Source organism: Danio rerio, chromosome 23 (genome assembly GCF_049306965.1).
Source record: "Danio rerio strain Tuebingen ecotype United States chromosome 23, GRCz12tu, whole genome shotgun sequence".
Lineage (NCBI taxonomy): Eukaryota > Metazoa > Chordata > Actinopteri > Cypriniformes > Danionidae > Danio > Danio rerio.
In genome coordinates this window covers 15,869,517-15,895,397 of record NC_133198.1, presented here as the reverse complement: position 1 = coordinate 15,895,397, position 25,881 = coordinate 15,869,517, and the positions used below count along the sequence as shown (strand labels likewise).

At 35.2% G+C, this 25,881-nt stretch overlaps 1 protein-coding gene across 3 annotated transcripts in view; it reads left to right on the top strand.

The window, feature by feature from the left end:
* Positions 1–25,881, top strand: part of nkain4 (sodium/potassium transporting ATPase interacting 4) — a 140,565-nt gene that overhangs the window by 49,191 nt on the left and 65,493 nt on the right. For all 3 annotated transcript variants that reach the window (XR_012398205.1, XM_005161981.5, NM_001113646.1), the window contains 2 exon segments: positions 2,092–2,229; positions 21,707–21,787. Coding sequence is in view for 2 of the 3 variants with exons in the window: in XM_005161981.5 (XP_005162038.1) it covers positions 2,092–2,229; positions 21,707–21,787 (219 nt within the window). In the remaining variant the exon portion in view is untranslated.

Genomic DNA, 25,881 nt, shown 5'->3' with positions numbered 1-25,881 from the left:
TTGTAGCTTTTGCTATAGCAGTTCCACCTCTTCTCTTCTTTCATCATCTCACAGCAGGCAGCAGTCGAGCACAGCTCCATTCATTCTCATTAAATGTCATGTTTCAGCACGTCTCTCTCTGCACCTCGCCACCATTGTGCTGCGCAGATTAGAGCACTATGTAAATACACTCTCGAGTAAATGCATGCTAGGATGATAAAACAAGCTGTCTGACGTGTGAGCAGTTTTAAGAGCCACTTTGAGATGCTTGATGATAAAACAAGTGTTTCGGTCTCATTCAGAGACTCTGCTTTAGCACCAGGTAAAGAGAGTCCTCTTAGGAGAGAGTCATTAATGCAAAAGCATGATTTATTACTGAGCTTGTGTATCAAGTATTGCTCTCCTGAATCTCTTAAGAGTAGCTTAGACTATTCATTTTTTTGTTTGATTTCTCTTATTTTAAAGTACTTGTCTGTTTGTTCACCAGTGATATATTGTTAAATACTAACACAGCATGATGCCAAGCACAAGATGTTCAAGTATCATTCACTTTTAATTTTAAATTTCTTTTTTTTTTAGGACAATTTCTCTTATGATATGCTTATGATAAATATCTTTTTCTGTACACTACCTGACAAAAGTCTTGTCGCCTACCCAAGTTATAGGAACAACAAATAATAACTTGACTTCTAGTTGATAATTTGGAATCAGAAGTGGCTTATATGAAAGACAAAGGTCTCAAGATTACACTTATTTTACCAAAATAAAATATGATCATGCCTTGATTTTGGACTATGTAATTAAGACAGTAGATCGGACTTAGAATTAATATGGTGTATGACTTCCAGCTTGAGCTTGGAGGACTGCAGCCATACATCTCTGTAATAACTCAAATATCTTATTAATAAAGTCATCTGGAATGGCAAAGAATGTGTTCTTGCAGGACTCTCTGAGTTCATCAAGATTCTTTGGATTCAATGCCTCATCCATCTTACCCCAGATATGCTCAATAATGTTCATATCTGGTGACTGGGCTGGTCAATCGTGGAGTACCTTCTTTGCTTTTAGAAACTTTGATGTGGTGGCTGAAGTATGAGGAGCGCTATCCTGCTGAAGAATTTTCCCTCTCCTGTGGTTTGTAATGTAATGGGCAGCCCAAATGTCTTGATACCTCAGGTTGTTGATGTTGCCATCCACTCTGCAGATCTCTTGCTCGCCCCCATACTGAATGTAACCCCAAACCATGATTTTTACTTTGACCGAACTTGACTGATTCTGTGAGAATTATGGGTCCAAGTGTGTTCCAATAAGTCTCCTGTACCTCCTTGAACCTAACACTTATAAGAATAAACATAACCATAAAGTAAGTAAAAACATGTACTTAAATAATAATACTGTGTATACTGAAATGTGCAGTTACACAAGCAATTTCACTAAAATAACGTGTTTCCAAAACATTTCAAATCTACAAAGTAAAGAGGAAAAAATAGGTCCTTTGCTGTAAACCTTTTTGCCATTAATCTTTTTTTTATTGCTATTATTTGTACTGTGTTTGTGCTAAGCATGCTTGGACTATGAAACTAAACTGAATGCACAGCCTGCATATGAATATTCAAAGAAAATGTAGGAGTTTATCATTAGTTGTCTTTGTGCATCGCATATTGGGGCTAAAAGTGGTGCTAAAAAACTTTCAAAAGATTCAGTGTAGGTTAAAAAGCCTGTAGGATGCAGATTTAATGATTAACTAATAAGACATTTTCCACTGACTACGAATGTGTGACAATAAAAATGAAGTTCTCTTTAGGTTTATGCACGTGAAAGGTGTGTGATGTTGCGCTCCAGATGTTTCTGCACTGTCCTTATTTCCCAGATGATTTGAATGTGAAAGATTCATTGCTGATGTTCTGTTCCTGCTAGAGAGTGTTTTGCGTATTTCAGTTTGACTCGTAAAGAGGTCTCTGGTGTCAGAAATCCTTTGATAGTCCTCCAACCAGTATGATCAAAGACTGTGAGGAAAAAAATATGATCATGCAAATTAGTTGTCTCTGCATGCTTTAAACTTTCCTCCTTCATCTGAATGGCTCATCTGAATGATCTTTCTCTCTTTTTCAGATGGTGGCGTTAGAGAGGCAGGTCTTCGATTTCTTGGGGTACCAGTGGGCTCCCATCCTTGCCAACTTCTTCCACATCCTGGTGGTCATCCTGGGCCTGTTCGGCACCATTCAATACAGACCTCGCTACATTGTGGTGGTTAGTAAACCTTTTCTATAAACTTAATATATGTGTTGTCTGTCTTTATTACTATTACTACTATTCTGTTTTCTGATTATAATGAAAGTTGCTTATGTCACAATTTATCAACTAAAAACAAAAAGAAACTTGAATATTTACATTCAAATCTGCAGAAATTTACTTTTCTTTTATGAATGGTCACCCTTCGCATTTCTTTGTGGGTGTTGCAATTCAGAAGTATTGTAAAGAGCTTGTGACTAAACCTCATAACACCATAGGACCTTTAATCTGTGAGTCAAGTGTCATAGCTCCTCCCACCTTAATCTAGAATGTAGTTCTACACACTGTAGACTTTCACTTGTTGCTTCATATGCAAGGGTGAATAAGCTATTCGTTGTTGGAATAAATACAGGATTTTCTTTAGCCCCAGAAACTACATAACTGAGTACAGACCATTTTGAAAATGAATAATTTTCTCAGTAAATATAGGCTATGTATTTTGGTGCATTTAAACAAAACAGATTTATTAAACATAAATTTTTATTAAAACAAAGTTTGAGTCACCAAATAGATTGAAAAAATGAAAGATAATACAATTAAATTCAAGCTAAAAATTGCAAAAAATTATTATAACCTTCAAAACTTCAACATTTTTTCAATAGTTTTGCTTCTCTTGATTTTTCCTCTTTTTTAAAATTTCTATTTAATATTTTTCTCTAACATAAATTTGGGTGTACCATTATCGTAAGTTAAATCTGTTTTTGGACCATTATCGTAATTTAAATCTGTTTTTGGACCATTATCGTAAGTTATTTTCTTAGATAACTCCATATTTGGTTTCAGTACTGACTAATCTAATGTATATGCACAAATATAATATTATATAGCTTGCTATTAAAAATATGAATTTAAGATTTGTGAGGGGTGAACTTGTATATGCTGAGCACTTCATATAGATTTAAAGCCTTTTGCTTTTTTTAACTGACTTTTGACTAATCAAAGAGCACCAATGTGAGCGTATACATGAACAACGAGGAGTGTTCTCATTTATGCTGAGCACTGCATAAACAGTTGAAGTCAGAATTATTAGCCCTTTTAAATTATTATTCCCCTGTATATTTTTTCCCAATTTCAGTTTAACGGAGAGAAGATATGTTTTAACCATTTCTAAATAAAATAGTTTCAATAACTATTTTCTAATAACTGATGTATTTTATATTTGCCATGATGACAGTACATTGCGACATTATTTACTAGATATTTTTCAAGGGCAATTAGAAAAATTGTTGTATAATGATTGTTTGTTCTGTAGACAATCAAAAATGATATGCTTAAGGTGGGCTTATAATATTGACCTTAAAATGGTTTTAAAAAAAAATTTAAACTTTATTCTCACCAAAATAAGAGAAATAAGACTTTCTCCAGGAGAAAAAAATAATAATAGGAAATACTGTGGAAAAACTCCTTGCATTGTTAAACATCATTTGGGAAATATATTTAAAAAAATAAACTTCATAGGATGACTTACTGTATAAATGCAAAAGTTCAATGAACACGAGGACTGCAGAAGAGTGTCTAGCATTTGTTGTTGAGTCATGTCCAATCATTTATTAATAGCCTTTTGATGGCACTTTGCCTTTTATAACATAACATGACATGTCGGCCACATGACAGAAAAACAGACCATAACTCGATGACCGCAATGAACTTGATGAGAACTTAATGTGATGCAACTATTGCCTGATGTATATGTGCCTGCGTATACATGTGAAAGTGGAGGACTGACAAGGCTGTCAAGTATGGTGACCCATTCTCTGCATTCGTCCTCTGCATTTAACTCCATTGGCACACACATATTAGTAGCCGTGAGAACGCACACACACTTTTTTTGTGTGAATTGTTGGGACATTTCAAAGTTCTCCATTGTTTCATACTGTACAAACTCTATTTCACCCTATCACCCTACCTCTCACCCAACACTTACAGGAAAAAAAAAACTCATTCTCAATCACCTCACAGCAAGAATGTCACTGGTTTGAGCCCGGCTGGGCCAGTTGGTGTTTCTGTGTGGAGTTTCCATGTTCTCCCTGTGTTTGCGTGGGTTTCTATGGGTGCTGTGGTTTCCTCCACAATCCAAAGAGTGAATTGAATAAGCTAAATTAGCCGTAGTTTATGAGTGTATGTGTGTGAATGTGAGAGTGCATGAGTGTTTCCCAGTAATGGGTTGCAGCTGGTAGGGCATCCGCTTCATAAAACATATGCTGGAATATTTGGTGATTCATTTGGCTATGGCGACCTCTGAAGGACTCCTGTTTTACCCCTTTTACAAAATGACACATAAGTCTGGTAAATGTGCCTGTAAAGTGCCTAGTGAATATTTGAATTTTGGAGTAAGATTACATTGTAGTTTTGTTGCCTGTGCCTTTTAAATGCAAATGAGCTCCCCATATGTTCCCACATGCCTGTTTCTCCTGCTGTATAACATCAGATAAACAGCAGTCAGTGACAGACAGAAATTAAGTTTATTAGTCAAAATACCAAGTTGGATTGTTTGATGTATTCGTGGTGGAGTTTTTTTAAGCCTTTCTGCAACGATGACACACAAATGGCATTAAAAAAAGTTTGCAGTACAGACACACACGCTTAACTTTGTATTGTTTTTGCACATCTACTTGCAGTTAATATACACTGCTGTATGGGCATCCATTGTGCTACTGTGCAAATAACCTGATGTAATGTCCAAAACCGAGACTCCTGTGAACTCATCAGTGTGCTGATCTGAGAAGGAGGTGTGTTAAAGGTGCAGTAGGTGATCTGCCAAAAATGCTAACTGCTTAGCATATTATCTTTGGACTGCGTTGAGGGACTGTGATTAAAAGCCACGCCCCCTGAAATTGCGGCAGCAGACAACCCACTAGTTCATGTCATTCACCAGTTGGAAATGTAACAGTTAGTTAGTGTTTGGTCAGCGGCGTGCTGGAATTACATTTATTACTAAGCCACACTTACATGCTATTTCGGAGCGAATATTTAGAGTAGCATGGTAAACAGTATAGGAAGGCTGTCATTGTTCAAAAATGAACCAATGTGAATATAAAAGCAACTTCAGCTCAGTAAAGCAGGTTAGGCAGAATAGTGCTATTCACTGATGTTTTGTTGTTAAGCTAAGTAAAAATGTACATTATCGATGCTGTAAAAGGTCCCTTATGACACTGAAAATAGTCACATCAATCTTTCGCCGGGAGATTTTATAGATCATAATTTAACATCAGTTTAGCCTGACTAAAATAATTTTAAAACATAAAACTACATGTCTAACAGTAATACTTCAGCTATGATGTCGTCCTTCCTCCAGTGTGCAAAAGTAACTCCAATATTTATTCAGGGTTTTCAAAAATTTCAATTTAGCATTTGATTTTACAGCGTCTGTGATTTTCTCGTTGGCCCGTGTTTTGAACACAAGGCGCTCATTCAGGCGGGGATGCGCGAATAGTGGATATACATGAACAGAGATGCGCAGAATTCCAAATTCTGCATTTGCTGACAGACAGTTTGAGCTACTTGTCGGAATTATTATAGATGTCGGCCCAACAATATTTAATTGGATGAACATTATTAGTTTTATGCCTCACCTCGAATACTGAAAAATACATGTTAACACATTTTGTATCATTTACTTTAATCATTACTATTGGACTGTAACGAGACTTTCAACCAGCACTACAAAAAATGTTTCTAAAGACAATCACCTACTGCACCTTTAAGGCTCATTGTTTGTGCACTGCTATTTTGAGGAGCTGAAATAGACCGCACCATTGACCATCTAAAAGCTGGTTTAAAGGGCACCTAGATTTTTTCAGATGTAATACAAGTCTTTTGCGTCTCTAGAATGTGTATATAAAGTTTCAGCTTAAAACACTCATCAGATTTTTCATTATACCTTTTACAAGATGCTGTTTTATACTGATTTCCAGCAGGGGGTGGTTTTGTTGTACTGTGCCTTTAAGGCGAGTTCTGCCCGCCTACTGTTTTTGCACTCAAATGTGTCGGGATACTGGCTAACCTCCAGTGCTGTGTGGATATCTGTTATGCTAGTGTACAAACTAAACCTGATGTAACTTTCACAAACGGGGATTGAAGCGTCTTCTTTTATAATTGTTCTGACACGCGGCTGTGCTGATGAAGTAAAGCTTAAGTAAATCGCTGTGATTAATTACACACTTGCACTGTTTTAAAACACTTTAAACATGTGAAACTTACTCTTAATCACATTTGATGATGATTGCTGATCCTAGCAAACAGAACAGACCTTTTATTCCCGGTTGCTTTGTGTATGTCTGCCTGGTCTTGTTGACATATACATGGGACTACCGGAACATGTTAATGCGCAGAGCTGTCAATCAATTCGGTGGGCGGGGGGACCGCACTCCTTTGTGAAGTTGCGGTCGGTCTGAAAACAGCTCTAATTGGTCCACTGTTTTTATGTTGTTAAATTGAAAAAAAAGGACTGGGTGTGTTTATATCACCCCAATATGATGGTCTATACACTATATATACACATTTGTTTGTATGTTTTTCACCATAGGTGCCCTTTAAAGTTCAGGGCAGAGCGCAAATATTATGCACCTTTGCGGGTCCAAACTCTTACACAGTGCTTTATTCACTCAAGATGTACAGCAATGCACTAATAGGTGGTCTGTTTAACTGGTTTTTTTTTTTGTTGTTGTTTTTTTTTTGCTAGTGAAGTGTTCAGTTTTTTCCTCTTATTAAACCCACCATGTAAATAGCAAATGTGCCATGGCGAGATGCAACTTACTCTTAAAGCAGATGAGACTCCGTTATCCTCAAAACACACCCATAACTCATTAAGAGAATACGCACAACTCTTTTTTACATGCTCCAGGACACAGTGCGTATTTTTCCATCTTTAAAGTAGCAAAAGTGCATTCGGACACTCCCTTAATGCATTTGCGCCATTCGCTTTAGACTATGTATCTAGATCGTTAAAATAGAGCCCCTGTTGTGTGTTTGAAGCATTCTTGTTTACAGTTGTACTGACACTATGCAGCTGTGGTTATTTACTGTCTTTTCTTTATTACAAACATGCTCCATTTTAAAAATGGAGATGCAGATTTAAGGTGCAGATGATCACAGAAAGTTGGAACAGATCTTTTAATCCCAGTTTCTTTGCAAATTTTTTAACATGTTTATATGGGTTACTACGGAGACTTGTTAATACACTCCTCTCAATCAATTTAGTGGGCTGGGAAAACCCTCAAAACTGCTTATTTAAAATGAGCTGAAACAACACAGTTCTTGAGATGTCATTGGGACAATCAATTTTTTCTTTGTTTGGTTAACTTAATGAATTTTTGTTGGGACAACATGAATTAATTGTGTGATTGTATGCTTTTTTTTACAGTATACATGTATATCTTGTTTTGGTGGGCCTCAAAATCATTGGGATTTGCGTCCTATTTTTACAAGAAAGAGACTTGTGTTTTTATCACTCCAATATGAATGTGGACACACTGTACCTACACACAGCTTTCAAAAGTTGATTTTGCATCATCGGTGCCCTTTAAATTATGTTTGATATCGTGTTGTCAAACTGTGTTTTGTTGATGGCTAGAGTCTTGAGAAACCATAAATCTACCGTCCATAAATATTTCCACCAGTCCATGAAAATGTGTTTTCAACTGTATGTATACGTCCACCTCACCAGCTGAACAGTAATCATTATTTATGTGAAATATGCTGGACAAAAACTCCATTTGGCACATGCTTGCAGGGCCTAAAATGAACACCTATCAAGCACTAAATGTAAGAAAAAGACCATTTCACAGTAGCCATTCAGTTCTCCAGTGTTCATTATTTGTCAATTCAAAATATGACTGTGAATGTGAAATGGGGTATCATATCTAAAAGATTGCATTCTAATGAAATAAATAATTTATCTAATGCGCAGCACCGCTATCCTTTGATGTGAAAAACTCATGATAAAAGTATTATCTGTGTCTCATGGTGCGTTCACACTAGACATGGGTGAAATGTCAAGTGCGAGTAATTTACATGTTAAGTCAATGCAAAGATGCGAATAGACATCCTGCAGCATGATTCGCATAATGGAGTGGTGCGACTTAAGAGTTTGTATGTTTAAATTCTGAACTATAAAACACATTCGCTCTGCGTTAACCAGGAGCTTGCTCTAGTTTGGGTTTGATTATGACGTAGTACCTGTTGTTAGTGTCCTGAGGTGAAATCCTCTTACTGACACTGGACAACAGCTTCTCAAACTGGGCTTGGCTCAGTCTGATTACCGCTAAAAGCCTCCATCATCCAGGTATAGTTTCTGGAGGAGTTGATAAAGTCACAGAACTGGGTGCACTTCTGAAAGGATCTAGTGGACTCAAGACAGAGGCGCCGAACGAATCTATGCTGTTTTTCAGCCTTCCTAAAGCTTATAAAGCACAGCTACTCTCTCAATTAAAAACTATGTTAACCATTTAGCTATGAAGCTAAGGCAGACAGAAGCCTTGCTGATGACGCAAATCCGCATCTATTGTGAGGCGAAATTCCCATGCGATTACATGAATTTGACACGCAAAATATTCATGTGTCTATATACGAGCAAATATGATGATTTATTCGCAAATTAGAGTGGCTCAGATCATGGTTTAAGAATCTGATGTACTAGGTCTTTGCAAGTATAGCGAGAGTACAAGTAGCTTGTAGCATGTGTTTGACAATAAATGTGCCAAACACCTTTCCAGAGGTTTTGTTAAGGTTTGTGCCAAAATGAAACCTCCATGGTTAAATGTTTTAGATTTGATCAATAATAAAAATAATAATAATAATAATAACTATTATTATTATTATTATTATTATTATTATAGAAACAAATTGTTAACTTTATTAGGAATATAGTTCAATAGTTCTGTTACGATAAACTCTGGTACCCGGTACCGGGTTCGTGACATCATTTACTTCCACATTATTTAAATTTTAAAGGTTCATACTGACCCAATACCCCTATAAGTGGTTCCGTTCTCTCATCAGTTGCAATAGAATAACTTTGGCATAGATTATGATGGAGACATTTTTTTTTTTCCTATGATAACTGATATGTGCACGAACCACCAAAATTAATTACAGCAACATAGACTACACAGAACAAATTTGAGTTTGCAAAAAATTTTAGAGGTTTTTTTTTTTATATACATAGACAACATATACAGTTATTTTAATTACTTTCAACAGTGTCAAAAATTTCAAAGGGTTTTCTTTAAAATGATACCAACTTTTGCATTTACACCTCTACATGTGGTTTTAGGGTAGGCAAAATCCAGGCGGAAACCCCAAAATAGCACTTGACTTCAAGAGGTTAATTTGACTAATACTATCAATAATGATAAAAATATATTATTAATAAAGGATTCAATTGGATGTGTTTTACCATTTTTTTCTGTTTAATTATTAATAACAATAATGCACAAAGAGTTTCATGGCAGATAAATTAATATGTATGTCTGGTACATAATTTCCCCTTGAAAAAACTAACAAGGTTTCTGTCTGAAAGTGATGCTTCGTATTATATTAATTGTCAGTTGTCATTTACATTTCATAATAAAAAAAGAATGTCATATGAATGCAGTTAATTTGCATGAATTTAAGGGATTTTAGTTATAAAAGCAAAGTTTTATTATTATTATTATTATTATTATTATTATTATTATTTAAGCTAATAACAATTGTCATAAAAACAAAATGTAGTACATTTATTTTATTGTGTCTTTATTGTAAATTTACAAAAAGATAAAGAAATGCTAGATTTTGTTTTCATCAAAATATGAAATATATTATTAAATATAAAATTAATATTATTTTCTTATATGGCCTAGACAAGTTTTTGATGTGGCGAGGCAGTGGCGCAGTGGATAGTGCTGTCGCCTCACAGCAAGAAGGTCGCTGGGTCGAACCTTGGCTCAGTTGGCGTTTCTGTGTGGAGTTTGCATGTTCTCCCTGCCTTTGCATGGGTTTCCTCTGGGTGCTCCGGTTTCCCCCATAGTCCAAAGACATGTGGTACAGGTGAATTGGGTAGGCTAAATTGTCCGTAGTGTATGAGTGTGTGTGTGTGAATGTGTCTGTGGATGTTTCCCAGAGATGGGTTGCGGCTGGAAGGGCATCTGCTGCGTAAAAAATTGCTGGATAAGTTGGCGGTTAATTCCGCTGTGGGGAACCCGGATTAATAAAGGGACTAAGCCGACAAGAGAATGAATGAATGATGTTTTTAATGTGCTTTGTAAATTATTTCCAACCACGCAAGCTAAAAATCTGTTTAAATTCCGTTTTATATTCCTTTTTATAATGGACAGTTTTAAAGAAATGCTTATATGCAAATAATGTTTGTGGCTCATGCAAATCTGCTTACTGTTGATCAAAGACCGCAGGCCTCTGAAGCAGAACTGAACGCTTTGCTGATAATGGACTCTGGCACAGACACTGGACGGGCCTTATACTTTGACACATTGTATGGCATTTTAATCCCCTAAATCTGCAACTAATTACCATGAATTAAATGATTAGGGAGTCCAGCTTCCCTCAGTTCCTCTCTGGGTCAGTCCATGATGCAGCTTCACATCAAGTTCAACAGGATTATCAAGACTTTATTTTAGCTGATGAGATGCGGCGCAAGCTATTTTAGGAATTTTTAATAATCAGTAGTTTTTAGATTACATAATACCCCTATGTTTGAAAAAGTGCATTACATAAAATACAGCAGAGGTCAAAATTAGAGAACAATGTTTTTCTTCCCTCTGAAATAATGTAATGTTGATTTGATATATATATATAACATATATAACATATATATAACAAATCAACATTATATATATTCAATATACAATGTTATATATTTATATTTACTAATTTAGTTGTGGCCATACCATTCTAGCAGAACATGTTTGTTGTTGCTTTTTATTCTGTTTTTTTTTTTTTTTTTTAAATAAGACACTTAAGTAAAAAAGAAGTAGAAAACACAAAACAAAGCAGTTCATTTAATTTAGTGGTTATTTATAGCTATGACTTTGTCAACAAGGATTTTTCCGATATTTTCAATCAGGTTAGTATCAGGACTCTGGGCTGCCATTACATTATTTCAATATTTTTAGCTTTCAGAAACTGCTTTGCCTGTTTTGCTATGTGAATGAGGTTCATTTTCCTTCATGGACATTGCTGGCCGATTGTTTGAATTTAGGGAAGGGATCATATGTTGCCAAGGGAGCTTCCGATAAACATATCCGTAGAACAGCCATATTCATGTGATGCTTGGCCTTTAAATATGATTTTTGCTCAGGTTTGCTTTGTTGTGTTAAATGTGGTCAAAATTAGATTTCAATTGTGATCATAGTCCTAAAACGGACCTGCATGTGCAAAAGAAAAGTACACACAGTGTAAACGTTCTAGTTATGTACAAAATGTGTACAGGCTTATCGACATGCCTAGTATAAGTGGAGGAAGACTAAATGGCTTTATTCTGTGTTTATGTTTCACAAAACATTGTTCTGAGCTGAAGTAATTAATTCATTCTTTAATTATAGGCAAAGCTGACAGAAGCAAAAATGGCTTAATGGAGTGTGCACTAACCTACATGTTATTCAGTAACCTGATGGCCTCAAAAAAAAAAAAAAATCTTGCTTATTCAAACTATTTATTTAAAATGAGCTGAAACAACACAATTCTTGAGATTTTGTTGGGACATCTTAATTGTTTTATATTTAATCCACTTAAAGTTGTAAAAACTACTAAGCGAACTAATTCCTTCAGTTTGTCCCAACGCAAATTGATTGTGTGAAACCCAGCATTTTGTACACTGTGGCGAAAACTGTCAAACAACCAAATAAATACATGGATGTGAATAAATTCACTGACAGTCTGGATAATTCAAAGTACCCAGATGAGCTCATGTTATTAGTTTCGTATATTTCAAAAAGACCAAAAAGCGTGACCAGTAAAAATTAAGCTATGTACGATGTAAAAAAGCTGGGTTCAACATTGATTAAGAACACAAATCGTTTAAGTTAACGTAATAGTTTTTACAAATTTAAGTGGACTGAATATAATACAATTAAGATGTCCCAAAAAAAACTTTCAAATTGTGTTGTTTCAGCTCCTTTTAATACATAATACATTTCCACTCCAGTGTGCGTTTTACAAGCTATTAATAGTTGTTTTGCTAGTACTAATATGTATTTACATTTCTGAAATCTATAAGCTATTTGCCAGATCGTGATGTTCTAATACCACTTACGACAGTGGCACAGTTAAAAAATAAAGGGCCCTGAAACTTTTTAAAAGAAAACCAGTGGCAAATCTGGATTTCACCATTTCCAGATGCGAAAAGGTCTCAGGTAAAAATTTTCTTTACAAATGTATTTTTGTCGCATGTTAGCAGACCACTGTAATCCACATGTGAGTCCAGCTGCGGGGAATTGAAAACAAAACCTTCGTTGCCACACATTTAGAAACAAATCTTTTTCTTCCACTTGTTTTAATTATGGTTGGCAACACAGTGTGGCATCTCTCTGCCACTAAACACTGTAAGAGATAAAAGCAGTCTCCAAAGCTATCATGCATAATAAAGTTGCACCTCATTTACAATAGAGTGCGAACTAAGTCTTTTTCTTAAATTAATGATGAAAACTCAAAGACGTCATGTTGTACTTGCCGGTTCAGACAGCCATCTACATGCTGGAATTTACAGAAGGATCTAATCGCCATGACGTGGCTTCTGATTTTTTTTTTCAAACCAGAAAAACGAATTTACTAGAAAAATAATAAATAATTTTCACATTTTAGAGAATTCTGTTTCCTAATAGTGTTTTTAGCAAGGTGGGACATAAATATGGCTGTCAACATCTCAAAAAATATGTTTTGGTGTTTCGTGACCCTTTAAAAAGGTCAGATTCCATGTTGCTGCTCCTGTGCTGTCATGAGAAAAATAAAAGCCACATGTGGATAAAAGCAAAAATAATAATCAGATTTTGGCCACAATTTTCTTTACCCAGTGGACAATTTAAGCTGCAGTGTTGAATTGATAAACTGCAGAGATTCTTCACATTATATTGTCCTTTCATGTGCTCGTTTCAAGGATGACCATCCTTTTTGGGGTACTTGAGTGAGTTAGGGACTAACTTCTCTTTTATTGCTTTTTATTGACCTCCATCTGGACAACCTTCTGATCGCAGCACTAAAAGCCAGAGAGAACTGTAAAGTATGGCTGCCAGTTTAACAAAGTTTGTCAGATAATGAATAAAATTACCAGCAAGTTCATCTTAAGTGTTTTCAGATTTTGATCAGTATTCATTTTCAAAGCTCATAAAATGCATACTATTGTTATTATTATTATATTTTTATTTTTTATTATGAAATTAAAACGTCTGTTTGGATCACTTCAAATACTGTAGGACTAAATAGTGTCCTGTAAATTTAGGTAACTGTTTTCTAATTATGTTAATTGCTGTATATGATGGATGAGTGTTGTTTAAACTAGGCATGGACCAGTACAAGATTCTGACAGTATGATAACATTGAATAAAAAAATCACGTTTTCACGGTATCACTGTATTGTGATTACTTCTAAAATATATTCTTTAAAAATGTCTTATATATTTATAATTTATATAAACAATATATATTTATCTTGTCAAAGATTTAAAAAAATTTTGGAGCAGTAAACATGTCAGGCTAAATAATTAAAACGAATCATTAACTTCTGATGACTTTTGTTGACATTGTTTGGATATTTTTTCTGCTGGAGATCCTAAAAAATGTAAATAAAAATTAACACAACCTTAGAAATGATATTACAGAAATTTTTGGCGGTTTTAAAACCTTGACTTTTTCAAACAGCGCTATACCTTAAAAACGGTTATGTCCCATGCCTAGTTTAAACTGATGATTTTGGAAAAAACAGTATAAAACATAAGTTGTATGTTTTACATAAGCACATATTCGATCTCTTTTTGCATTATCTGTGAATCAAACTCAAGATCTTAATGTTTCTGCATCTGTAATATACTATTTTAGCAACAAGAATAGCCTAAAACATATATCACAAACCACAAAATGTATTTCTGTAAACATGTTTTAAATAATTTTACTTGCTTCTAATTAGCATAAAACACTAAAGCCTTTTAATTGAAGTACACAGCAAAAAAAAAAAAAAAAAAACTAATTAACACTGAATTACTACTGCATATTATTTACACATCTAATTGCGCTCAAATGTGATAATTTAATTCCAAACACAAAACATTCGCACAGCAACTGGAACTGTCAAGTGAACCAAAGTGTCAGAAAGTTGAGGAGCCGAGAATAGAACAAAGCCCTGAGAAAAGTGTTGAAGACAGACGAACGGCATACAAGCCTGGTGGTTTTGAGACTCGTGGGAATGATGTGGAGGATTGCTCAGGCTTGTGTTTTTTTGTTGAGTCATAGATGCTCATTTTCCTTCACAACAGGTTAAAATTACACCAGTCACCATATAAGAGTGAACTGGCATTATGTTCTGAGGGAAGCCTCGCTCTTGCTAACTTGTTTATTTATTCTTGAGTCATACTGGATACAGTATCCAGGTTTAATATTGCATTTAAAATTGAGTTGATATTGCAGTAACAGCCCTCTGAGGAGACTAAACCTGAGGGCTTTGGAGAAGTGTGAAGTTCCTTTTGTTGTTAAAGCACTTATTATGTATTTTTCAGAATATTAGTTGCTTTTTAAATCACGTACTGTGTCTTGCATTTTAAAGCATATTTCTACCCGTCCACATTTTATAGCAATGTTGAGTGCGGAGGTAATTTTCTCTTTCACTTTTCCCATAGGGATCTTAAAGAAGTCATTATAAGCCATGAAGCGACCAACCAGCTATGAGGAAAATCACATTACAAACTTTGATTTGAGTTTTTATTTCCAGAAACTGACGTGCGCGCTCTATCAAGCAGGCAGGACTTGTAGAAAGGCTCCATTTTTGCTTGCACAATTTCTGCATGTCATTAGTTTTATTTTAAATCATATATGCATGCTTGACATACATGATGAATGTTATTTCTAATTAGCTCCACTAAGATTTTAGACTTATATTTGTCATTCTTTCTCTTAAATTGAAACCAATTGTTGTAGAGTTTAGCTAAAAGACAGTGTGTGATTGTTTATTTGACCATTACTTTCACGTATGTTGCCTTGATGGCATAAAGGGACTAAGAATTTATTTGAGTTTTTTTGTTGTACAACAGCAGTTTGAGACTATTATGCTAGGGGGCACAAAGGGATGTGATGTGAACGAACAGAAATATACAGTAATTGTTAATATCCATGAAGATGAAATAACAAAACAAAGCATTATAATTCCTTTATAAATCATTTAAAAATTGTTAACAAGCTTTATTATCATTGTAAACTTAAGTGGGATGAGGATTCATTTTGGAAATTAAAGAATGTTTGTGAAGTGTTTATATAGGGCTACTGTCTAATTTACATTATTTCTGATCAAAATTATAAATTGGACCTCAAAGGGATGGTATTCTAAGATGGTGGTGACTGCTTTCTGGACAATATTTAAATTTTTCCAATTCACCTTTATTTGCATAGCGCTTATACAACATAAATTGTGTCAAAGCAGCTTCACATAGAATATCATAGAAAATTGAAACTGTGTCAGTTCAGTTTTCAGAGTTTAAGTTCAGTTCAGTTTAGCTTGGTTTAGTGTGGTTTATAATCACTACTGAGAGTCCAAACACTGAAGAGCAATCTACAGATCCTGAACCATTCAAGCTAGTGGCAACAGCGGCAAAGAGAAAAAACTTCACCAATTGGCGAAATTGAAGAATTAAAAAACCTCAAGAGAAACCAGGCTCAGTTGGGCACGACCATTTCTCCTGTGGCAACCATCTTGTTCAGAGCTGGAGTCTAAGCGCCGGAGGTTGGAGAATGCTGGACCTCACGAAAAATTGTTGACAATATAATGCTAAATGTTTTTTAATTTTAACTCCTCATATACTGTTTTGGAAAGTGCACACATAGAAATATGGACTGATGACACTAAAGGCATAATCACACTATGTAAAGCAAATGCTTTTCCCCCCTCCCGTCTTCTCCAACGGCCCGCACTCACAATACATTCTGGCCTGGGCACGCTTACGTCATCAATGATACGCTGTTCAGTAAGCACTTTCCGTCAACACAGTAGAGATTTCTTCAGTTATATCGTTTAAGTTGTTTGGGATGCAGTGACACGCAGTCAAATATTTTGCGAACAGATCCGCCACTTTTGACGCTCATAAACAATCATAAAGTCCTTGTGCTGCAGGAATTAGGAGATTTGCTGAAGGTGCAGCTTTTGTGCAATGAGGGGTTTGCATCTTAATAAACTACAACAGTTTGCATTCATTCAACAGTAAGAATGATTAATAAATCCAAATGAAACAGCAACTTAAAAGTCACATTTTGCTTTCAGTTTTGGGCTCACACACAAGCGTACTGCACCAAAGCCCAACTGAACCGCGTGCCTGAGGCTGATTCAGAGCAATTACTTTTGAAACGATTCGGGAATGGGCCAGGGCACGGTTCACATATAGCATAGTGTGAGTGGGCCCTAGGTATTACATGTCAATGTGAAGTTTGTAAGTTTGACACCCAGTGGTTGAACTAGGTATTGCACACCTGCTTCAAAACAAACGAAAGCACAGGTTGCCAGATTGAGGACACCAGCAGCAGTTTGCCTGACTGTCAAGCCTAAAAGCTGATTTGAGTCGTGTTCTAAATAAAAGCAACAGCACGCAATAAAAGGAATATTTTCCATTTTAAAATGAGTTTTTGTCCTAACCAACACTTGATATTTATATTTTAGAAACAGCTTCTATTTCTTGCAGCTGAACAGCATTATAATCTGGCAATGATTACCTCAGGTACATCTTATTCAGTGTTAAATGGTAATAATGTGAGTTTGAATGCCATTTTACATGGAATTTAGTGCCACACTACTGAAAGAAGCAGCAGATCTTAAAAATAAAATAAAAAGTTTGAAATTGAACATTAGAAGTGACTTAACACAGATCAGTGATTCAACATGTGCATTTAATAATGGTAAAGAAGTTTATTATGTGTTAAATAGATCATAAACCTTACTATTTCATTGGAGTGCAGTAAGTGCACTATTCTGTGCTTCTGATGCTGTATTTAAATTTCTGTCATGTTTCGTCTGGTGCAAACAGCCAAATGCTCATCACTGCAAGTCTCGTCATGTAGCATGTTGTTAGGACACAGGGTTACAATGTAACCTGCACACCTAATTTTTAAGTTCGTAATATTTATATAATTTGCTAATTAAACACCATCTCATGTGGAACTCTGAATCTGTGTCGGATTTCAGAGTCTGCTATTGTCCACCGGAGATCATACTTCTGTCACGGAGGTACTCTTTGTGAGCCTTCCTGACTAAATAAATGAAGTAAGGTGTTTTTCACTAAGGTAACACGAGTAGCTGAAATATAATTGGCTAAACTGGCATTGAGCGGGTTAAATGACAAAACAAAGACAGACGTTCTGCCATGTAACGCACATTTTCATAGCAGATTATCTTTAGCATTTTTTTCAGATAAACAAGAATCTTTACTTAACATGTTTCCTAAATATCTGCAAACACATTATGGTATTTTTGTGCTTTAAAAGAGTCAAAATTGTACATACAGCACCTTTAAAGGGATAGTTCACCCAAAACTGAGAGAAAATATTCACCCTTCACTTGTTTCAAACCTGCTTGACTTTCTTTCTTTGGTTGAACACATAAGAAGATAATCTAAAGCTAGAAATATGTAGCCATTGCCTTCTGTAGTATTTTTTTTTTTTTTTGTGTCCAACAACAGAAAAGAAATCTCATAAAAGTTTTGAAACCACTTGATGATGAGTAAATTAAAAAATTTTTTCTTTAACAAATTCTTTGACATCAACTCTCAAATGTGCTCTTGGTTATGTGAGTGTTTCACACAATGCCGGTTGTGTGTGTAAATGTAAAAAGATGTGGTAAATCATTTGTATCACAATATTAGATCCATTAAACAGCATCATTTGTACATTGTACAACACCCTATTAACGCACAAAAGCTCAACCAGGCTCAACCCATTTTATGCCAAATTATTTATATTCAGGACATTGTGTTGCTTACATTTCTAAAAAGAAAACTCAGGACTATTCAAAGCATCCGAGCGAGTTCAGAAACAGGTTTTAGTTTACAGAGAATAACTCCCACTGGACTGCTTTGTAAACTTTGCAGATCTTCAGATGTTCAAACAGCAACATTATGCACTAAGGGAATTTAAAAAGTGCAGAAATAAGATCAAAAAACACTCCATTAATGTTGACTTCTCTCTCTAGGCGAGTGAATCCTTTGTTATTGTATCACCGATGTAATTCTTTGGAATGAGGTTGTTTTTGTGTAAACTTTTGCAACTCTGCTCCATTTGAAACTTTGCGAGAAGCACAGTTAAACTCTCCAAAATAGAAGAAATCCTCAGACAAAGTGCTCCTCTGATCTCTGTATATCGGCGGAGGAAATCCCAGCGGAGCACATCTCGAGAAAGAGCTCTTTTGCAGTTTGGAGAAAATTGCTCTATAAAGTCGTCTCAAGCTGCTCTTCAGAAAAGGGACCGACGGCAAACCTGAGATCCATTTTCACTCCAGTGACGCATAAACTTCTGTATTCTCTTTCCACTCCCTGTGAACACCGTCAGCTTCCTGATAGTAACAGAAATGAGTCTTTTTCTCTGTCTGATAGCCAGGAGCCTCAGTGTGAAGCGCTAATGCAGATTAACATTTAAATGGGATTGATAAGCGCTTAAAAATCCTAATTGATTGCGTTTGTGAGAGGTAAACAAAAGTACAAACGAGTTGGAAAACAACAAGGATTGGTGTTCAAATCACAGTTCCAACATAAAAGAAGTCAGAGCAATGGAAGATACAGATCTGGAGAATAGAGGGTGTTTTTTTCTGAAGGATGAACTCGACCTCTGTTTATCGCATTTTCAAATGCTCTGATGCTAGTTCTGGAACAGCTTGAGTTTTGACTTGTTCTGGATGGGTGCTTGGCACATGGCAGCACAACATGTGATATGATGTTGTGGTATAGGGGTATGATGATAGTATTAGACAGAATTAAATGGTGTTTTGAGTGAAAATAATCCTACTAGAAGTGTCTTCTAATAAATTTAATTGTTTCGCTTTTTGGTCTACTGAACACTAAAATTAATTGTACACTGTATAAAATATCTGTTAATTTCTGTTAATAGTTTCTGTTTTTTTGTTTATTTACGGTTGTGAATTGCATTATGGGAGCTTGATCTCTGCTCTGTCGACTTTTGATGTTGATATTTCAGCTCTACAGTTTAACAAAGTGACTTTAATTGACATTTTAGCACTTTCTATATTTTCTATAAAATATAGAAAAATACGTCTGATGCATAACAGAAAATGTACGGATAACATATGAAAAGTCATTTGTACCACAATATACAACATAAACTCAGACCTTTCAGCACTTTAAACTAATTAAAAATGTCAATAAAAGTCACTTTTTCGAGCTTTTTCGAAATTGTTGAAAGCAAGCTCAAGGTCTCATAATGCAATTCAAAAGCATAAATAAATCCGGGAAAATAATAAAGGCCTGAATCTCACAGTTTCTTACATTACCAACTTTAATTTTGGCTTTCATGATGAAATAGTCAATGTTGACAGAAATTTTATTAAGTCATTTGTTTGTTGTGAACTGTCCAATTATGATGGTAGGTTGTAGGGCACGATGCACAATTCTGGCTAAAATGAGAATCACAATTTTTTTGCTCAAAATCAAGATCACAATTTTATCAAAATTCTGTTGATGTAAAATAAAGGTTAATATGAGTAGCCTAATATTATTGGTATTCTCAAACATGTGGTAAAACAACAATAATAATATTAGGCCTATGTGATGGTATACTGTTGCTTAAAATGCTAAATTTTGTATAGACTTTGAATGGTGGACTTGAACAGACTTTAAATTGTCCTGGTCAATATTGCAAAGTTACATCAGAAAGCTATATTCATAGTTCTGATGTTGAATAATTGTGTTTGAGACATATCTTTTAGACCATTTTAGTTAAAGTTGGTAAAATCAGACATTTGTCATCAAATTGCATTACATTTAACATTATATGGGCTTTATATACTTTGTGTTCGCTATGAACGAAAAAACATATCAAATCATAGCTCTAAAATGTTAATATGATCATTTAAATGATTTGCTCGCTTTTGGTTTCACTTTCACTGCCGAGTGCGGTTTATGTCATGGCTGTCTAATCATACTTCCCGCGCGGCTCCCAAACGATTGCTGTCTGCCACACACTGAACGTCATTTACAGCTTTATTACCTGGTATCCACAGCCTACGCAGTTTCCGTTCACTAAAGTGGACTTCACAGTAGTAAAAAAGCAGTGTGTCAGCTGGTGTCATTTTGTGGCCTCGAAAACGTCATTACATGAAGACAGAAATTACATTTTTGGGTGAATTATGCCTTATAAATACAATATATGACACTTTTAACACCATTTAGAGGTGTCTGTGTTGCTAAGCAACGTATGTATCGACTTATGCAACCTCCTTTATGCTTCTCCTGAACTTGAAAATATATTTTGGCTGAACTGTAGAAATGCTGGATTAAGATGATGTGGGGGTTACGATCTTTTTTCAATTAATCGTGTATGTTCTAAGCCTATGTTTTGCCATAACAATTACAGTTCTATAGTTTGTAATAATTAACAATTCTTCTTTTTGATGACAGAAATGTCAGCAAAAAAGTCCCATCGCTAAACTTTTCAACAGCAAAACCTGTCAAAGCATTGATCAAACTCAAAAATGCAATTTGACTGCATTAATACATGCAAAATTACTAGAGGAAACTTTTTTTGTTGTTAGATTTTGACTTTTTATTTCTTTAAACCAAAGACACAACATAAAGTTATTGGTAACACTTTACAATAAGGTTCATTAGTTAATGCATTTACTAACATGAACTAATCATGAACAACACATGTACAGCATTTATTTATCCTAATTGAACATTTACTAATGCATTATTAACATTCAAGTCTGTGCTTGTTAACATTAGTTAATGCAGCATGAGTTAACATGAACTAATAATGAACTACTGTATTTTCATTAACTAACGTTAACTAACATGAACAAATACTGTAGTAGATATGCTGTTCATTATTTGTTCATGTTAGTAAATGCATTAATTAACATTAACTAATGAACCTTATTGTAAAGTGTGACCAAGTTATTTATATAAAATATGACTAAAAACTTAATACAATAAATTTTTTGAGCAAAACATTGCGTCATAATTCCGCAATAATTTTTGAAAGCATAAGCTATTTGAAAGTAATGTATCTTCTGTGTTTTTGACAGTATACAGTTTGGACGGCGCTGTGGGTCGCCTGGAACGTCTTCATTATCTGCTTCTACCTGGAGGTTGGAGGTCTTTCAAAGGTAAGTGAGATCTTAACCCTGTTTTACAGCTTAACAGGACTGTTTATGGCCTTTTAACAGACTGCCCCAGTCTTAATTTAGATTAATTACTATGCAACTTTAGCCTATCTTACATTTAAAAATGACTTCTGCTACTTGTTCAAACTACTTTTTTAAAATGAGTTAAATCAACACAATTCGTAAAATTTTTGGTTGGACAACTTAACAGTTTTATGTTTAATCCACTTAAATTTGTAAAAACGGTTAAGTTAACTTATTCGATTTGTGTTAGGACAACAGAAACCAGAAATTTAGATTTAGAGGGGAAAAAACTTTTAGAACACATAAATTGGCAGAAAGAGGTTGTGTTTTATTTCCAACCCATTTCATGATATGCTTCTCTCCACAAGTGCTGACAGGTCATGGACACAAACAAACACTCAACCCCTGATGTGTAATGGGTGTGAAACAAACTCGTTGTATAATTTGCACATTCTGCTCTCAGTCTGTGTGATTGTGAATGACTCCTTCTGGACTCGGGCTACGTTTTCTACACTAATTCAGATAAATTCTAAACGCTCCATGTCTACACTATCATTTTCAATTCTTTCCCAAAAAAAATGGTCATCCACATTAAAACGACTGAAAAAACACTTTTGTTCATGTACTGCGGATGTGCACAGACATCAGACGACTTTACTTGCGTCGAATCAGCCTGGCGTTAATTTACTTTCTGTCTCTATGAAACATTGAAGCAAAAAGTCGCAACTCTCATCTGCTTCCACCGCTGAACAACAGCTTAAATTAAGCATTCCATGTCCTTTGAAGGCATTATAAACTTTAATCTTTAATCTTTACTAAAGTTCTCAGAACAGGCAGCATTCAAAGCATCTGATTTCAATGTCATGACATGAATGCAGTCACATTTTCAAAAGCCTCCGTTTTCATAGTCCACACAGCAACGAAAAAATGGCATTTTCAGATTTATCCAACTAAAGACAATGTATTCAAAAAGATATATTTTTGTTCCCTAAATATGCCATCTCAGTGTGGATGCATGACTAAAATGAAGAGCAACGTGTTTTTAAATGAAAACGTATTAGTGTGGAAAGTGTGGAAAGGACTTCAGACAATTGCAAAGCTTTTATCGGTTTTTAGAAGGTGGAGGGTGACTGGACAGGAAGTCTCGTAGATGTGCGCAGACTGAGTAAATCCAGTTTATGTGTCATGAGCTGCTGATTTGTCAGATTTAGCCTCTTAATCTTATCCATTTGTTGTCCTAAGCTGTATTGGACAAAATAAAGGCTGAGATTATACCAGAAGGAAGGGGGAATTCTAAGCATTTTTAAATGAGAAATACTGAGATTGCCTCTTTTATGTTTTTTTTTGTTTGTTTTTGTTTTTTTAAAGTATTGCTGGAAATACATTGTTTTAATCAGCCAGCGTTTTTAAAGGGCACATAGTTTACCCCTTTTGTATGATTTGACAGTAATATTATGGTTCTTCTGAGTGTGCCAGTTTTGGTTCAGTTCAACACAGTTCAGATATTTTTATTATAATGTGTTAAAAAGTGTCATGTTGGGGGGTTTGTACACAGCTCGCTGTTTTAGGGGTGTGTTGCTTCACATGAAAAGTAGTTTTGGCTTCCCACCCATCATAATAAGGGGGCGGAGCCAAGAGCTCCCACACTCTGTGTTTGCAACAGACAGGCAGACAGAGAGAAGCTAAGCTACATGAGAGGATCATCATTCAGCCGTACATGTACGACTCGTACACAGACCAAGCAGAGAGTACAAAATCATTTGTGTCTTTGTATAGTTTTACTGCCAACTGTGTGCTAGTTTCAGGTGTCGAGCTTGTACACCGAGACTAATAACCACGCACACTGAATTAACCCTGACTGGTGCACCGGATGCGCCGCTCTGAGCCGCGACACAGCGCAACAGAAACATGAAGTGTCCCAAATCGTCGGCTTCTGATGTGCGACCTGCAGGACAGTTTGTTATTTTATTTCCAATGGAAAGACGCACATATGAGGTAACGCATTTGCACTTTTCCGGCTGCACCTAGATCACAGCGAGCTTCTGTGATCGTGAGAAATGCAAACGGCTGAATTTTAAGGTAGACGCAATGAAAAGTACACATGTTTGCAAACCTACCAAAAGGTACAAACAATAATTCCAATTAGAGCGATCATGTGGTGAATGCTGATCTTGTGGTGAGCCCAACGCGCCTTACATTAAAAAATAGAGCTGTGGTGTTCCTTTAGTGACATCGCTTTTACTCACATGCTGAAAATGGCGGATGTGAAACAACAAAATAAGGCTATGGTGACGTGCCTGTCAATCAATAAGGGTGGGCGGGGGAACCGCACTCCTATGTCAAGTTGCGGTCGCTCTGAAATCCGCTCCAATTGGTCCACTCTTTTTATGTTGTTAAATTGTAAAAAAAAAAAAAGGACTGTGTGTGTACAGTATATCTCCCTAATATGACGTTCTCTACACTATACTTACACACGTCTGTCCAAACAGCTTAAAAAGTAGATTTTTCACCATATGTGCCCTTTAAGTATTTTAATGTTTGCATTGCATTTTGCTTTCTAATAATAGAAGTGCTAATAAGTTTTGGTATTTTGCTTTATTTTATTTAGTTTTATTTTATTTCATTTTAATTTTAATTTATTTATGTATTTAATATATATATATATATATATATATATATATATATATATATATATATATATATATATATATATATATATATATATATATATATATATATATATATTATTATTTAATTGGAAAAAATAATAATAGTTGATCTATTAATTGAATGTTTTTGAACTAGTTATGCTTATGAAATTCTCAATAGATTTTTATCAAGATTTTTAATTTATTTAACTTTTCATCCATCAACAAATCTAGAAAACACACACATTGATCTGTTTTTAACACTGATGATGATTTTTAACACTTATGATTTGTGTTATGTGCATAACATTATTATATTATAATGATTTGTAAAGGGTTACGTTATGCTTGATGCTGAAAATTCAGCTTTGAATCACAGGAACTGATTACATTTTAAAATACATTTATATTTAAATTAGTTTGTTGAATTGTAATAATATAAAATAATAATAATAATAACAAAATAAAATAAAAAAATCTATATATACTGTTAGGTGCATAAATATTTGTACATTGACGCAATTCTAGCATTTTTGTCTCTATACACCAACGCAATGAATCTGAAAAATTCAACGAACAAGATGTGCTTTAACTGCAGACTGTCAGCTTTAATTTGAGGGCATCAACAGACGCTGGGTTTCATTCTTTCACTCCTGGTGGTGCTCTGCCAGGCCTCTACAGCAACTGTCTTCAGTTCCTGCTTGTTCTTGGGGCAGTTTTGTCTTCAGCAAGTAAAATGCAAGCTCAATCAGATTAAAGTCAGGTGATTGACTTGGCCATTGCATAACATTTCACTTCTCTACCTTCAAAAACTTTTTGGTTGCTTTTGCAGTATGCTTTGGCCCATTCTCCATCTGCACTGTGAATCACTGTTCAGTGAGTTCTGAGTTAAGGATCTGGGTTAATCTAAACAGAAAATATTGCCTGAAACACTTCAGAATTTATCTTGCTGCTTGATCAAGTTGATCTTGATCTCATCTGTCCATAGTATGTTGTTCCACACTGTGAAAGCTTTTTTAGAACTCTAATCTGGCTTTCCTGTTTTTGGGCTCATCAGTGGTTTACATCTTGTGGTAAACCCTCTGTATTCACCCTGTTGTAGTCTTCTCTTGATTGTTGACACATACAGTACACCCACCTCCTGGAGAGTGTTCTTGATCTGGCCAACTATTTTGAAGGGTGTTTTCCTCAGCAAGGAAGAATTCTTCGGTCGTCCACCACAGTAGTTTTCCATGGTCTTCCAGGGCTTTTGGTGTTGCTGAGCTCACCGGTGCGTTCTTTCTTTTTAAGAATGTGCCAAACAGTTGTTCTGGCCACACCTAATGTTTTTGCCATTTCTCTGATGAGATACTCTGGATCTTTTATCTGCTCATTGTAATTGGGATAATGAGGGAATAACACATCTAGCCATGGAACAGCTAAGAA